Below are 15,097 nucleotides of genomic sequence, written 5' to 3'. Positions count from 1 at the left end.
TTTTTTTTCTTTTTGACTTTAATGAATACCTCTGAATGATTGCTCTTTTATGTGATGTTTGGGTTGGTGAATTCAAGATTTCCATTCTTAACTATATAGATAACATAATATAGAATCAAATGTATCTTTGTCATCTAGAAATTATTCTTTCTTTCATGTATGTACTTTTCTATTCTAGCATGTTTGAAGCCCATATGCAAAGCTACAAGGGTAATGACCCACTTGGAGAATGGGAAAGGTTAGTGCATGTTTGTTTGTTTTCCTTTAAACAAAGAAACCATATGCTACCCTGTGAAAAACTAATATCCATATTTTTCTAGCTTTTTGAAGTGGGTAGAAGAGAATTTTCCTGACAATAAAGAATACTTGATGATGTTATTAGAGCATTTAATGAAGGAATTTTTAGATAAGAAGAACTACCACAATGATTCAAGATTCATCAATTATTGCTTAAAGTTTGTAAGTATAATTTCAGGTAGATAACTAAATATAATGTTTTACTTCTGGTCCTCTCCCTTGTTTTATTTTTTGGGGGTGGGGATAGGGGTTAAGACAGGGTTTCTCTTTGTAGCCCTGGCTATCCTGGAACTCACTCTGTAGACCAGGCTAGACTGGAACTCATAGAGTTCCACCTACCTCTACCTCCCAAGTGCTGGGATTAAAAGGCTGCCCTACAATTGGCCGACTTTTGGACTCCTCCCTTGTTTAGATCATTTTAGACTGCCTTTTTTATATCAATTTCTTGATTTTATTCATGAATGTTTTAGAAGTTATATAGTCAGAAGTATGTATTTTAGAGCTTTGGCTTCTAAAATACTGAAGAATCAGTGATTTAATTTTTTTTTTTTAAAGAATTATTTTATTTCATTTTTATGTGTATGAGTACACCGTAGCTGTACAGATGACTGTGTTCCATCATGTGTGTGGCTGCTGTTGATCTCAGGACCTCTGCCCTGCTCGCTCAGGCCCCCGCTCTCTCTGGCGTAATTTTCTGCAGCTGTCTTCAGACGCACCAGAAGAGGGCGTCCGATCTCATTGTGGGTGGTTGTGAGCCACCATGTGGTTGCTGGGATCCGAACTCAGGACCTTCAGAAGAGCAGTCAGTGCTCTTACCCGCTGAGCCATCTCACCAGCCCAAGTGATTTAATTTTAAAACTCCTCTTTATTTCATATGTCTAAGTGTTCCAATATGAAATGGGAACTAAAAGCTAAATGAATTGTTAGATAAGAAATGTGGTTGGGGACAGTTGTGGCTCACTTGGGAGAGAGAGGTAGGCAGATCTCTGCATTTTCTGCCAGCTTAGTCTACAAGAGAGAATTCTAAAACAGCCAAGGTTGTGTTAGCAAGGCCCTACCTCAGGAAGAAGTGGGGGGAGGAGAGGGGAGGGGAGGACAGGAGAAGAGAAGAGAAGAGAAGACATTCTTTAGGGAGAGATGATAAGCAGGAGCTCTTAGGTGCTAAGAGAGTCTGGGAATGAATCAAATTCACCATAAGTATAGTAAATAAATGTTAACTGAGAGTTAAAAAATTTTTTTAACTATAATATATTCTTATATAATAACTAGTATAATGTACTATATAGTATTATATGTGACCATATGTATAGTCATATATAATAACTATTACATAATAATAACTAGTAAAATACAATTTTAACTCAGAGACTAAATATAGTACTAAAAGAAGGAGGAAGTCTAAGACTTTAAGAGGGTAGGATTCTGTGTTTATATTATGGCTTCCAGTTTAGTGTTTCTATGGGATTCCTAAGTATGCAAACAAGTAGGTCTCAGACTCTTGTGCCTTTTCTTGGGTTCTTTTCTTTCTTTTGGTTTGTCTTATCTAATTTTGATGTGGTAATTTTTGTTTTACCTTATTATATTATATTTTATATTTTAAAAAATGAATGGATGAATGAACAAATGAAAACCTAGCTACTAGGGTAAAAGTTAACAACTGAACTGGGAGAGGGAAAATCTGTTTTCTCAAATGGAATGACACTGGGTATATCAACCACTCCAGAGTAGGTCTCATGTTTGGGAATAACTGACCAACAAATAATGTACTCCACAGTTTTTTGCATACTTTTATTTGGTTACAGTTTGGTTTTTATGTTTAGATTTTTTTTTTTTTTTTTTTTTTTTTTTTTTTTTTTTTTTTTTGGTAATAATGTATTTTGTTTTTTAGGTTTTGGGGTTATGTTGTATTGAGTTTTGTTTGTTTGGTTTGGTTTTTTTTGTTTTTTGTTTTTTGGGGGTTTGTTTTGGGAGAACTTAAAGTTGGGTAGGTAGGGAGGAGAAGAATATGATCAAAATATATTTAAACTTAAAAGTTGTTTTAAATAATAAAAATATAATTAAAAAAACCAAAAACATGTTTTTAAAAAGAATTTGAGAACTAGTTAAGATGTTACATATCATGCAGCACCAGTAGAAAAACCCCCCAGTGGCAACATGTTTTTAATTAAAATATTGTTCCTGACTGTAAAAATGAAAAAAGAGGGTAGGACTCTCTAATCTGAAATGAAAGCTTTGGGCTATGAATTCTAGTAATAAAATCATATGGAATAGAAAATGAACATGAAATTCTTACTTAAATTATAAGATAGTATACTATAATTAAAGGCACCTTGTGGGGCTTGAGTAAGTTTAGACTAATACTAAAAGAAGTATTTCATGTAATGAGTCATTGTAGGCCCTACTGTTTTGTGAAATACTTTGATAATTATTGAATGTCAAGGGAAGAAATAACTTTTGGATTTACCATCAGAGAACATTTGTCTTTACCTACATAATACATTAGACTTATGTGAAGATTGAGCAGTGTAGGTCTGTCTGGGCTCTGGGAAAGAACTAGTCTAGCAGATTGGTTGTCTTGTGTATAGTACTTATACATAGTTTTGGAATAGAGTAACAATATGTAAAAAATGTATATAATGTTAAGATCAAGTAATTGGTATATAACCTCTGGCATTGATCACTTTGTGTGTGTGTTGGAAATCAAAACCCTCTCTACTAGCTATTTTGGAGTATAAAATTATCAACATAGTTTCCTAGTGTGGAACATTAGACATCATTCTTCCTATCCATCTACTCTCTATATTCATTAACCATCTCTTTGCACCTCATTATTTAAATATGTGGTTTTGCTCTGGATTTTTGTAGGCTGAGTACAACAGTGACCTTCATCAGTTTTTTGAGTTTCTGTACAACCAGGGAATTGGAACCAAGTCATCATATATATACATCTCCTGGGCAGGGCATCTGGAAGCTCAGGGAGAGCTGCAACATGCCAGTGCTATTTTTCAGACAGGAATTAACAATGAGGCTGAACCTAAAGAACTACTACAACAACAATACAGGTAGTTGCAAAGTATATAACTCTTTTCTTTTTCTGTCTGTATCTTTAACTGTAAGTCATTTTGTATGTGTATTATAGGTCTGACCACAAATAAAGCTTTATACTTCTCCTAGAATGCTATGTGACAGATTTTATAATGTCACTTTAAACTCCAGCATTGTGAGGCAACACAGAAGATAACTTCACAAGAAGGGCACCTATAAGAGACAGAACAAATTCCCCTCAAAATAACCCATTAAGCCACAAATAGAATTATCCATTCATGAAGACAAAGCTATCTTGATCTAATCACAATTTGGAGATAATATTTTATAAACCTCACAATGTGGATTGAGTATCAACATTAGTGGCTATTCAAACTGTAGTGAACTATCATAATGAATACCTTATTTTTCTCTTCACACATTTTATTCTGTTACTTTTCTATTACAAAAATGCCTCATTTGGGAAAACTTGAAAATGCAGAAAACTTTTTTTCCTCTCCATATTACAGAGTTACCAACATGCTTTACAGAGTCAAGCTATGTATACACTGTATATCAAGATCTTTCCTTGAAAGTAATATATTTCTTAAATTTATCTAAAACGTATGTTTAAAGAGTTTCAGGGCATGTGGGACATACAACCAAACCATCTATTCAAAGTTTTTTTTCTGCATTCTCATTAGAAGAATTGGGGACCTTCCATGCATTGCACACCTTGCCAGCATTCAACATACTCACCTATTTTTTTCAGTTTTACTATAGTATTTATGCTTAAAAAAAAATTATTACGAGAATTTTCAACTACACATAAAAAGAAAAATCAGTTTTTAATAAATGTTCATTTATATACTTTTAGTAATTGTTAACAGTTGATTTTTAAAAGTTTTAAATATATGGTTGCTTGCCTGCATATAATTATGTGAACTGTGTATGTACTTGACACCTTCAGAGGTCAGAAGAGAACACTGGATCCCATTGTGAACCATCATGTAGGTGCTAGGAATCAAACCTGAGTTCTCTAGAAGGGCAGCTAGTGCTCTTAACCTCTGAACTATTTCTCCCAGCCCCTTGACCTTTCTTGGTACTAACGATATTTGTTTATCTCTTTTATTTATTTGGGCCACGCACATCACTTAGAGTGTGTAAAGGTAAGAGGTTAAATGATTGTGGTCAGGCCTGGAAAGCATGCTTCCTGCAGAGTCAACTCACTAGCCATATGCTGATAGAATTTTTTATCTCAGACACCACTATAGTCCTCTTTTTTAAAAAAAAAAAAAATTTCTTATAAGCTTATTCTTTGTTGCCTAATAAAATTAATGATAATTCTTCAATATTATCTAACTTTGTGTCTTTTCAGACCATCATGTAAAATGGTTTTGTTACCATTATTTTCTTTGAATTTACATCAAGCAAGATTAGTGCTTAGTTGTGTAACTCTTCTCTATAATATATACTCTTATTTTCATTACCCAAAAATGTTAGGCTTGGGAGATTCACAATTTTTTGTTTTGTTTTGTTTTTTTGAGACAGGGTTTCTCTGGATAGCCCTGGCTGTCCTGGAATTCTCTGTGTAGACCAGGCTGGCCTTGAACTCAGAAGTCCACTTGCCTCTGCCTCCCAAGTGCTAGGATTAAAGATGTGTGCCACTACTGCCCGGTGAGATTCACAATTTTTAATAGGTTGAGTTGGTATAGAAAACTGCTATGAAATGATGTATGTGTGAAATTTTATAAAACATGAGTGATGTAACCCACTATCCTTTGAAACAGTGCTCTAAGTTTTATATTTTGATTTCTTTAAAATATAATCATTTTGTTTCAGATTATAAAATATGTGAAGTAGTAGTTGACGCATCTTTGAGTTTTAACATATGCAGACTTAATGGAGAAAGAATATGTATGTGCTCAATGAATTTGAAAAATATTGATGTAAACTGTGTTAAAAGGAAGACTTTTATAATATAAACATTCCCAGAATTTTATTTCTGAGTTTAAAGCAACTTTGAAATTCAGTTTTTCTTTTTCTGTCTTTATTGCCTGTTGTATTAGTTACATTTCAGTACAGATGTATATTAAACCGTGAAGTTAAAATCTATATGTATCTTCTTTTATCATGTAGGCTATTCCAGGCACGCCTTACTGAAACCCATTTGCCCTCTCAAGGTAAAATGATATTTTCTTAAATATCTAGATTGTTGAAAATTTAGTCTGTAATTTTCACTAAGTGTTTTTTGTTTTGTTTTGCTTTCTAAAAAGGGCCTTAAGTAGTATTTAATGAAAACCAAAGAATTACCAAATTACTGTTTTGGGTAATAGGAAAAGTACTCTGCTAGTAATCTCACAAAATAGCTCTGGACAGCAGAGCAGCTGTCTTAGCACTGTAATACAGAAAATCTGCAAGCAAAGCTTAATGAATTTACCATGTGTGAAGAATTTTTTCTAAAAAAGCTAACATCTAGATACACTAGTGGCACACACTTGTAATCCCAGTACTCAGAAGGAAGGCTAACAGAAGGAACATTAAATTTGAGGATAGACAAGGCTATATAACAGTATACTGTCTTTTAGAAAAGCAAAATGAAGATTGTCTCAAAGAGAGTAAATGCTGGACTCCCTATCTGTTCTGAATTGAACCAAATAGGTGTAATATAACTTTTAAAAATGTGCTCTTTTCTTTTCTCTTAGATATAAAGATTGCAGTTCAACAGTAGTTACTGTGATCTTATTTAAAATAACCATTTAGGCTTTATATTCAATCCAGGTATTATCTTTTTGGGTTGACCAGAAAATTGTTTGTGTGGTGTTTTTCTTAATTGAAAATTAGTCCATTTTCTGAGACAGTTTAAATGGGTTGATTTTTAAACTAATTTTTGTGCTTAGTGTTAGATATTTTATATGTATGAAATGTTTTGCTTGCATGTGTCTACACTGCACATAAATAGAGAGGACATCACATTCCCTAGAAATAAGAGTTGTAGATGACTGTGAGCCACTGTATGGGTGGTGGGAATTAAACCTGGGTCCTCTGTAAGAACAAATATTCTTAACTGTTGAGCCATCTCTCCAACCACAAATAGATTTTTGTTTTTGTTTTTTGAGACAGGGTTTCACTGTGTAGCCCTGGCTGTCCTGAAACTCACTCTGTAGACCAGGGTGGCCATGAACTCAGAAATCCACCTGCCTCTGCCTCCCAAGTGCTAGGATTAAAGGCATGTGCCACCACTGCTTGGCATCACAATAGATTTCTTAAATACAATATACTAAACAAATAGAAGAATATATTATGTGCTGATTTTATTTACTGTCACTTTTCACTTATTTGTCATTTCATTTTTTCCCTCATAGCTACAGCCTCAGAACCTTTGCATAGTGCACAGATTTTAAACCAAGTTATAACAACAAAGTCAAGTCCAGAAAAAAACTCAGCCTGTGCTCCTAGGAGTCAGGTAACAAGGACATTTATTGTATGTTGTATAGAAATTAGGAATGTTACTGGACAGCCATTCTGGCTGCCTTTGCATCTCATTCATTGGCACTGTCTCCTGTGATTGACCTCCATTTCAACCACCATTCCATAAGAGATCTCAGAGCCTATTATCTATCTGTGTTCAACTCTAATATAACTTGTCAGACCTAAGGCCTTTGCCACACAACTCCATCTTCAGCTTCTTTCTTCCTAATTGCCTCTATTCTGCTGGCCTCTTCCTAGGCCCAGGAAATCCCTATTTTGCATCACATTTGCCTGGAGGTTTTTTAGCCCTGCTTTTGAAAAAACCCAGATCCTCAAACATTCATGCACATAACCTCAACCAGAGCACTAACACTTCCAGGCTTTTCTTCCCTATGTTCCATGCCACTGCTTATATTATGTGTCTCATTTACTTATCAGTTAATCCTTTAATACTAAATTATTGTGATAGAGTTTATTGTGATAAATCTCAAATTTGGGGTACCTCTGTCATAGCTATAAAAAATAAATACTATTTCTGCCACATAGCAGAAGATATCTTCTCATTTTCTGCTATCAACAATTACATATGTTACTCTGTCTTTTTCTCCCGTTTCTATGGGGGAAAGTGGCTTCCTCTTTGTGCCTGCTTTTCATCCCCATAAATATTGTTGATCCATCTAAATCTCTTCCGCCTTGCTTGCTTACAAAAATACTCAAATCTCTTCTGCTCCATGTTCCTTAGCATCTTTCTCTTTCAAAGTACCATCATTCTTTAGAACCTCCTTGTAGCTTAATCTAATATAAAGACTTCTGTTTTTCTAATGTAGCACATTCCTAGAAATAGAACATATATGTCTTTCTTTGATAGATTGTACAGACTGTCTCAGTTTATATCTTACAATGTTTACCACCCTCATTCTTTCTACTATTTTAAATTTTTAGACAGATGAAATGAATATTACTTTTGGTCATATTCTTCAGACCTAGCTTATTGTATGATAAGTATGAAATATCAATAAATATTTGTTTAGTGGATTTTTGCTACTATTGGGTATTTCTGAGAGTAAAACAAGGAAATTTTAATTTTTTTAATTTAAATTAATTGCTTTCTTTTGAGGAAATTTCAGTATGAGAAGTTAGCTAAAAATTATGTCACTTAAAGCTTCAGCTATTAATTATAATTTACATATACATGGTAAATATACTTGATATTAAAAGGCCCTTTCCCACAGGGCATTTTCATATTATTTGTGAACTAATTTGTGTGAAGGTTTCTCTGGTAAATGAATGCTCAAATTTGTTTTCTGTCTTTTAGGGTTCGGAATGTTCCGGTGTGACACCTTTCACTTGTGATGAAAAGTCTAATATGCAAGTACAATAAGTATGTTATTACATAAATTTCATTAAAGTTACTTCAGTATGCTGTTATAAATGATGCCTTTCTCCTCCATAGGGAACAAAGAGTGATCATGATTTCCAAATCAGAATGCTCTGTCAGCTCATCTGTGGCACCCAGGCCTGAAGCTCAGCAAGTTATGTACTGCAAAGAAAAGCTTATTCGTGGAGATTCAGAATTTTCTTTTGAAGAACTGAGAGCCCAGAAATACAATCAACGAAAGAAGCATCAACAGTGGGGTACTTACACTCTTACATGTTGGGATTGTTTTATGTCATTTAAAATAATGGATAATTACATAATTGAATGAAGCACGAGATGCCTTGAGCTCATTCTATCAGAAGTCTAGAAGTCTTGGTTAGATACTAGTTTAGCAGCAGCACTTATCCACAGGCTCCTTCGTTGAACTGGTAGCTAGCAATTGAAACAGCACTACAGTAAACATTCTTACTGGGGTTTCTTTGCATTAGTGAAATAGTGTTTTCATATTCTGTATGTAAATTTGAACCTGTATATACAGTAGTCCTAAAATTTGTAGGGCATTTATTTGTTCTGTGAAAGGATTTATTGAAAACTTAGGTACAGAAAAGATTTCCCAAGTTTGCATCTACTTTAAACAGAACATGCTGAAATAGTTTTATGATCAGCATGCCAAGTTTGTTTATAAAATAAATATATTATTATATAAATTAAATTACTTATGTTTCCTTATAAGGAAATATGCATTTGCACTTGGCTTTTACTATAACTGCATACACTCTAGAGAGAGGAAAACAAAACTTTGTTCCACTCAGGGTTTTATACCATCTAGGTTATTTGGATTAGATTTACTATGTGAGTCTTTTATTCATTACCTTTTAAAAAAGATTTTATTTAAAGTTATATGAGTGTGGGTTTTTACATGTGAGTACACCCCTTAGAAGAGGTGATTGTGGGCTGTCTGATATGGGTGCTGGGATCCCAGCTTAACTTTATAAGAGCAGCAAGCTCTCTTAACTGCTGAGCCATCTCTCTAGCCCCTATATTCATTACTTCCCTCCCCCCCAACCCCCCGAGACAGGGTTTCTCTGTGTAGCCCTAGCTATCCTGGAACTCACTCTGTAGACCAGGCTGGTCTCGAACTCAGAAATCCGCCTGCCTCTGCCTCCCAAGTGCTGGGATTAAAGGCTCATTACTTTTTATATTTAACCAGCTATAGAGAACCGTCAATATTTGTTAAGGACCCATTTTGAATTTGTCATTGATAGTTTCCTTTCATGTATCACAACCTGTAGTCTCTAGCCAAGAAAATTCTGACATCTTTGGAGTGTGCCTTTCTGTGATGTTTATAGGAAATAGAACTATCCAAAGTTTTACTTGGAACTCTGACCCTTAGTATACTTTTCCTAGAAAGGTGGCCCTGGAAGGTTGGCTCAGCAGTTATGAGCTGGTAGTGTTTTTGCAAAGGACCTGAGTTCAGTTCCCCAGCCATGTCAGGTGGCACACAACAAACGCCCTGATTATCACCCAGCTCCAGGGAATCTAATACCTCTAGCCTCTATCACACACATGTATATATAGATGCAGATACCAATTTAAAAAATAAAAGCCACCAGCATGACTACCTGAGTTCTATCCCTGAGACCCACTTGGTAGGAAGAGAGCCAGCTTCTGCAAATTGTCCTCCAACCTCCATATGCATACCTTGGGACTTGTGCCCTTTATTTGTTTATTTTTTTGAGAAGTGCCTAGAGTTACATCTTTTAAAATGTGAAATAGAGGATTAATGGGGGGGGTGAGAAGATAGCTCAGTCAGTAAAGTGCTTGCAATAATGAGGGTGTGAGTTTGATTCTTAGGAACCACATTAAAAGCAACAAGTGTGATGGCAGACATTGTTGTCACTGCACTAGGCTGGCAAAGGCAGCTTAGGCTACTCAGCTCCAGGCCCGTGAGAATAAAAACCAAGGAAATGGCTCATGAGGATCCCTGGCTTCCACATACACATATGTACATAGGTATATAAACACAAGCACATATAAACATATGTCAGATAAAATAATTAGAAAATAAAAAAAAATGGAAAATCATTTTCAAGTGATTTGCAGCATAGTGCGGTTATAAGAAATGTTTAGTATTAGACTTTGCTATTGCTGAATATTGATTCTATAACAATTTTTTATAAGACCTGTATTTAATAGTAACTATGATGAGGACAAATAAAGGTTACAATTTAAAAATAATGTAGGTTTAAGCTCTGAAATCTAATAAATATGGAAAACTTTGATTTAAAAATTATCTGTCCTAAATTGTGACCTCTTACTCATTTTGCCTGTAATTCTCTGATGAAATTTTGAGAACAAACCATGGTTTTTTTAATGTTCTTAAAGTTAGTGAAGACAGACATTATATGAAAAGGAAAGAAGCAAATGCTTTTGAAGAGCAATTATTAAAACAGAAAATGGATGAACTTCACAAGAAACTGAATCAAGTGGTGGAATTGTCTCACACGGACCTGCCTGCTTCCGCGAACAGGCCTGATGTATGTCCATGTTCTTCACTACGTCCATATTCCCAATTCTACCAGCTATTGTTTTCTCTGCTTTGTTTTTATAGTTATTCTATTTTAGCTAGAAATCTTACTGAATTAATAGTTTGATATATAAAGGTGTGAAAATTTGGAATAAGCAAAGAAATATATAGAGACTGAGTGGAAATGTTTAGCTCAAGTTAGTCTCCACAGCTGTCCAAAGTACAAGAGACCCTGAGATCTCTGGTACTCTTAATGGAGTACTTGATCTGTGTTATGACTTCCCTTTCTCCATACTAATTGGCTAAGTGAGGAAGTAGTGTAAGTCATTTAAGTTACTGTTTGAGGGTATGGTTTTTGGCTTTTTTTGTATTTGTTTTGAGACAGGTTCTTAATATGTAGTCCTTGCTGGCCTGGAATTTGCTGTGTCAACAAAATATACCTTGAACTGACAGAGATGCCTGTGCTTCTGCCTCTGAATAAAGGCATATGCCACCATACACAGCTTAAGTTAACTGTCTTACAATTTCTAAGAATGCTTCCATAAGCCGGGCAGTCGTGGTATATGCCTTTAATCCCAGCACTTGGGAGGCAGAGGCAGGCAGATTTCTGAGTTCAAGACCAGCCTGGTCTACAGAGTGAGTTCTAGGACAACCAGAGCTATACAGAGAAACCCAGTCTTGGGGGAAAAAAAAATGCTTTCATAAGATAAGGAATTAGCTTTTCTGTATTTTAAAAATTTGTTTATCCTTCTTATTATGTACCATGTGTTTGTGGAAATTAATATAAATATATCCCTGTCCATTAAATAGAAAATGGCTACTAAGAATATTAGCAGAGCAGTGTGGAGAATATTTGGTAACATTAATTTTAGTCTTTTCATAAAATTTAGGTAAAGAGAGATAAGATACTTTTTGTTTTGTTTTGTGATTCACTTGTCATTTTTTATAATTTAACATATGAAGTTTAATAGGTTTCATTATGGCATTGTCATACTTTGTTGATTCTCCTTTCCCTTTCTCTGGCCCTCCTTTTACCATGTATTCTTTTGCTCCTAGTAGCCTCCTTCCACTTTGATATCACACATATTGTTACTAACTCCTCAGTTTTTGTTTTATTAGACAGGGTTTCACACTGGCTTGGGCTGGCCTGGAACTTGCTAGGGAGCCAGATCAGCCTCAGCCTCACTGCAATCATCCTGTGCCTTAGACTCCTGTGATCCACTGAGTTACTTCTTAAATACTAATCTTATAGAAGCCAATTTGTTTTTCAGTGGTTGAGAGTATAAAATATTGGACTGGAGAGATAGCTCAACCAGTAAAGGTATTTGCTGTACAAGCCTGATGACCTTAGTATAATCCCAGCAACCCATGTGAAAAGGCAGATATGGTAGTACACATCTGTAATTCCAGCCCTTATACAGTGAGATGAAAAGCAGAGACAGAAATTGCCTAGAAGCTTGTGAGCCAACTGGACTGTAACAAGTGATGCAGAGAATTGAGACCTTGACCCAACAAAGTCAGAGGGAACCAACCAGCTCCTAAAATGTGTCCTGACTTATACATGTGTACATGCAAATAATAATTTAAAAAAATTAATGTAAGCTTTTGGTGTATCCATGTTTAAGAAGCTACAAGAAGCCATCATAGAGGCTAGTCGTTTTGTTGTTGCTGTGCTTTGAAAAGTTCTAATGACTGATTAGTAATATTCAAGACTTCCTAATTTTGTTCTTGTTTATATCTTTTTGTTTTGCATTAAACTAGGTTAATCTAGTATGTGTGGGACAAAATACATGCTCCCAGCAGGAATTGAGAGGTCCAAGTCTTTCATCCATCAATCAGCAGACCTCAGAGAACTCGGGAGAGAAACCACAGGAAGAGCCTTCTGTTCCTCTTATGGTAAATGCTGTTAACAGCACTTTGCTGTTCCCAGCTGCCAACCTGCCAACCCTTCCTATTCCTGTAAGTGGCCAGTCATTGACAGACTCCAGGTAAGCTAAATGTCCTGGAAATGGCAGATATGCGAGTGGCATGTATCATTTCTTTTCACGATCTGCAATGTCATGTTGTATAAGAGATGAACAGTTCTGTTTTTTTTTAAAAATCTGTATGTTGAAAAAAATTTTAAATATTGACTACAAATCTTTCAGACTTAATTCCAAGCTTATTTTACAGTATTTGTTTACTTTATACTTTTTTATTGAATTAAACACTTTCAGCAGTCTCTCTGTACCTTCAAAATATATAGCTGAAAACTGGGAAGTACCTTTGTTTCTGGCTTTGACTGCATTATTAATGCACAGAAAGTTATTTGACATGTGTTCTGATGTTTCCTCTGTCTTCCTTCAGAAGCTATTTGGGATAAGTGTCAATGATTCTTTGTGCCAAGATCTATCTCCACACTATTCCCCAATTTAGAAAGATTTTTCTAGGATTCAAAAAATAATACCAAATTTCTTACTTGTTTTACATTTTTGTCTTTTACATTTTACATCTCTTAACTTGTGATTTGATACAAGTAATTTGCACTTGTTTAACATTTTAATAGGGTTCCTTAAGAGAACTCTAGCAGTATTAGACAGATACAGTTGACTGCTCCAGTGTGTTTAAAAGCAAACTTATATAAGTGGTTTGTTACTTGTCCTTCTTGTCATTTTGATATCTGGACATCACTAATGGTTTCAGGTTTATCACAAGAAATGTATTAGGTCCACTAACACACACTGCCTGAACCTAGCTAGGTCTTAGGCCTTTAACCTGCACCATTAATGAAGTGTGTTTGAATTTGGAAAGCCATTCTGTCCTGCCACATGGAGGGATGGTTGTTACTGTGCTAACACAATAACTATTGGGTCACAGTAAAACATTCAATGGTTATCTTTATTTGAACAAATTAGTATTCTCAAAGGCAGTAAATATTTCATTTACTTACACCATGGCCATAAGCAGTTTTATCCTCAACCTAACATACTTAACATTGTTGGCAATATTTTACTATTTCATGAGAGTTAGTTTAAAATTCTAATATGTAAAGTCCTTTTATTCTTCATTGTGTCTCAAGAGTTTTCTCTTTCAGATGTGTGAATCAAAGTATTCATGAATTCATGCCACAGAGTGGACCAGAAACAAAAGAAGGTAGTGTTTTATTATAATAACTTCATCCGGCTTATTTGGGTAGACTCTTTTGGGGTTTCTCAGTGTCTATACTGTGACTGTAGTATAGGAAGAATGTGGAAGAGAAAGAATGATTTTATAAAGCCTCAGACTATTTCAGACAAAAGTAGAAAAATATTAGTCACATCTTCCTAGTTCAGAATCCTTTGACTTTTTTTATTAAACTTCTCAGTGTATTAATCTGAAACATCATAATTACAAAGGTTTGTTAGTCTTACATTTCTGTTTGGTGGTATAGCGGAGGCATTTACATAGAAGATAATTTTGTTGGTTAAGTAATAAAGACACAGTTGGTCATTTACTTCCTCTCCTCATATGACTGGCATCTTTCCCACTAACAGTAGGAACAGGGCTATTTGAAATAGAATTACTGCACTAAGACTTGGTTCATACTCACTAGATACAGAGTATAGTTCTAAGTAGTTAGAAAAGTAGTTGTAGCTGGGTGATGGTGGTAGCGCACTCCTTTAATCCCGGCACTTGGGAGGCAAAGGCAGGTGGATTTTTGAGTTTGAGACCAGCCTGGTCTACCCAGAGTGAGTTCCAGGACAGCCGGGGCTACACAGAGAAACCCTGTCTTGAAAAAGAAAAGAAAAGTAGTTGTAGAAAAAAAAGATGAGAATTCCTATGGGAAAAGAGGTATTACTATTAGGACAGACAGTTCAGATGCAAAAAAAGTGACCAGGAAGGACTGATAGAGTAAGATTTAAGTAAGAGGGAAAGGGGACTGCCCGTGCAGCACGCTTTGTGAACTTGTTTCAGCACAGTGAATGACAAGTGTAGATCTTTCAGGCGGCAGGAATCCTGTTAATGTTCCAAGCACCAAAGATACTTTCAGTGCTTTCAGATGAGCAGTGCGAGAGAGGGAGAAAGAGAAATAAAGCCTGAGCAACCCATAGCTGAATAAAATGAAAAGCATCCTTAAGATTTATAACACAGTAGGAGGGAAAGATTTACAATATGACCAGAAGCAGGTAGTACTTGGTATATTATGAGCTAAGGATGCTATTCATGACAAAACTAACTTGATGTAACCTTTTTTTTCTATAAAAGGATAATTCTTGACCTTATTCATGATGTTATTACAAAGATAAACATGAATATATGAAAGCCCAATCAATGATAATAAAAGTAGTGATCATTATTGACATTGGTAAATTTTAATTGTAATTACTACAATCATGTGCCTTGTAATGTGTTCTAATTGGCATATTGATAGTTCATTTTGT

At 35.1% G+C, this 15,097-nt stretch overlaps 1 protein-coding gene across 3 annotated transcripts in view; it reads left to right on the top strand.

Annotated features, from left to right (window-relative positions):
- Positions 1-15,097, top strand: part of Bub1 (BUB1 mitotic checkpoint serine/threonine kinase) — a 34,003-nt gene that overhangs the window by 1,972 nt on the left and 16,934 nt on the right. For 2 of the 3 annotated variants that reach the window (XM_031371842.1, XM_031371844.1), the window contains exons 2-11: positions 179-238; positions 321-459; positions 3,163-3,359; positions 5,461-5,504; positions 6,687-6,787; positions 8,108-8,160; positions 8,246-8,427; positions 10,556-10,707; positions 12,459-12,685; positions 13,756-13,829. In XM_031371842.1, coding sequence (XP_031227702.1) covers positions 179-238; positions 321-459; positions 3,163-3,359; positions 5,461-5,504; positions 6,687-6,787; positions 8,108-8,160; positions 8,246-8,427; positions 10,556-10,707; positions 12,459-12,685; positions 13,756-13,829 — 1,229 coding nt within the window. The remainder of the gene's footprint in view (positions 1-178; positions 239-320; positions 460-3,162; positions 3,360-5,460; positions 5,505-6,686; positions 6,788-8,107; positions 8,161-8,245; positions 8,428-10,555; positions 10,708-12,458; positions 12,686-13,755; positions 13,830-15,097) is intronic. The other variant, XM_031371843.1, reaches the window with a different exon arrangement.

This window comes from Mastomys coucha, unplaced genomic scaffold (assembly GCF_008632895.1).
Source record: "Mastomys coucha isolate ucsf_1 unplaced genomic scaffold, UCSF_Mcou_1 pScaffold15, whole genome shotgun sequence".
In the NCBI taxonomy this organism is placed as follows: Eukaryota; Metazoa; Chordata; class Mammalia; order Rodentia; family Muridae; genus Mastomys; species Mastomys coucha.
Note: the sequence above shows the minus strand (reverse complement) of the source record. Positions and strands in the feature narration are given on the sequence as shown.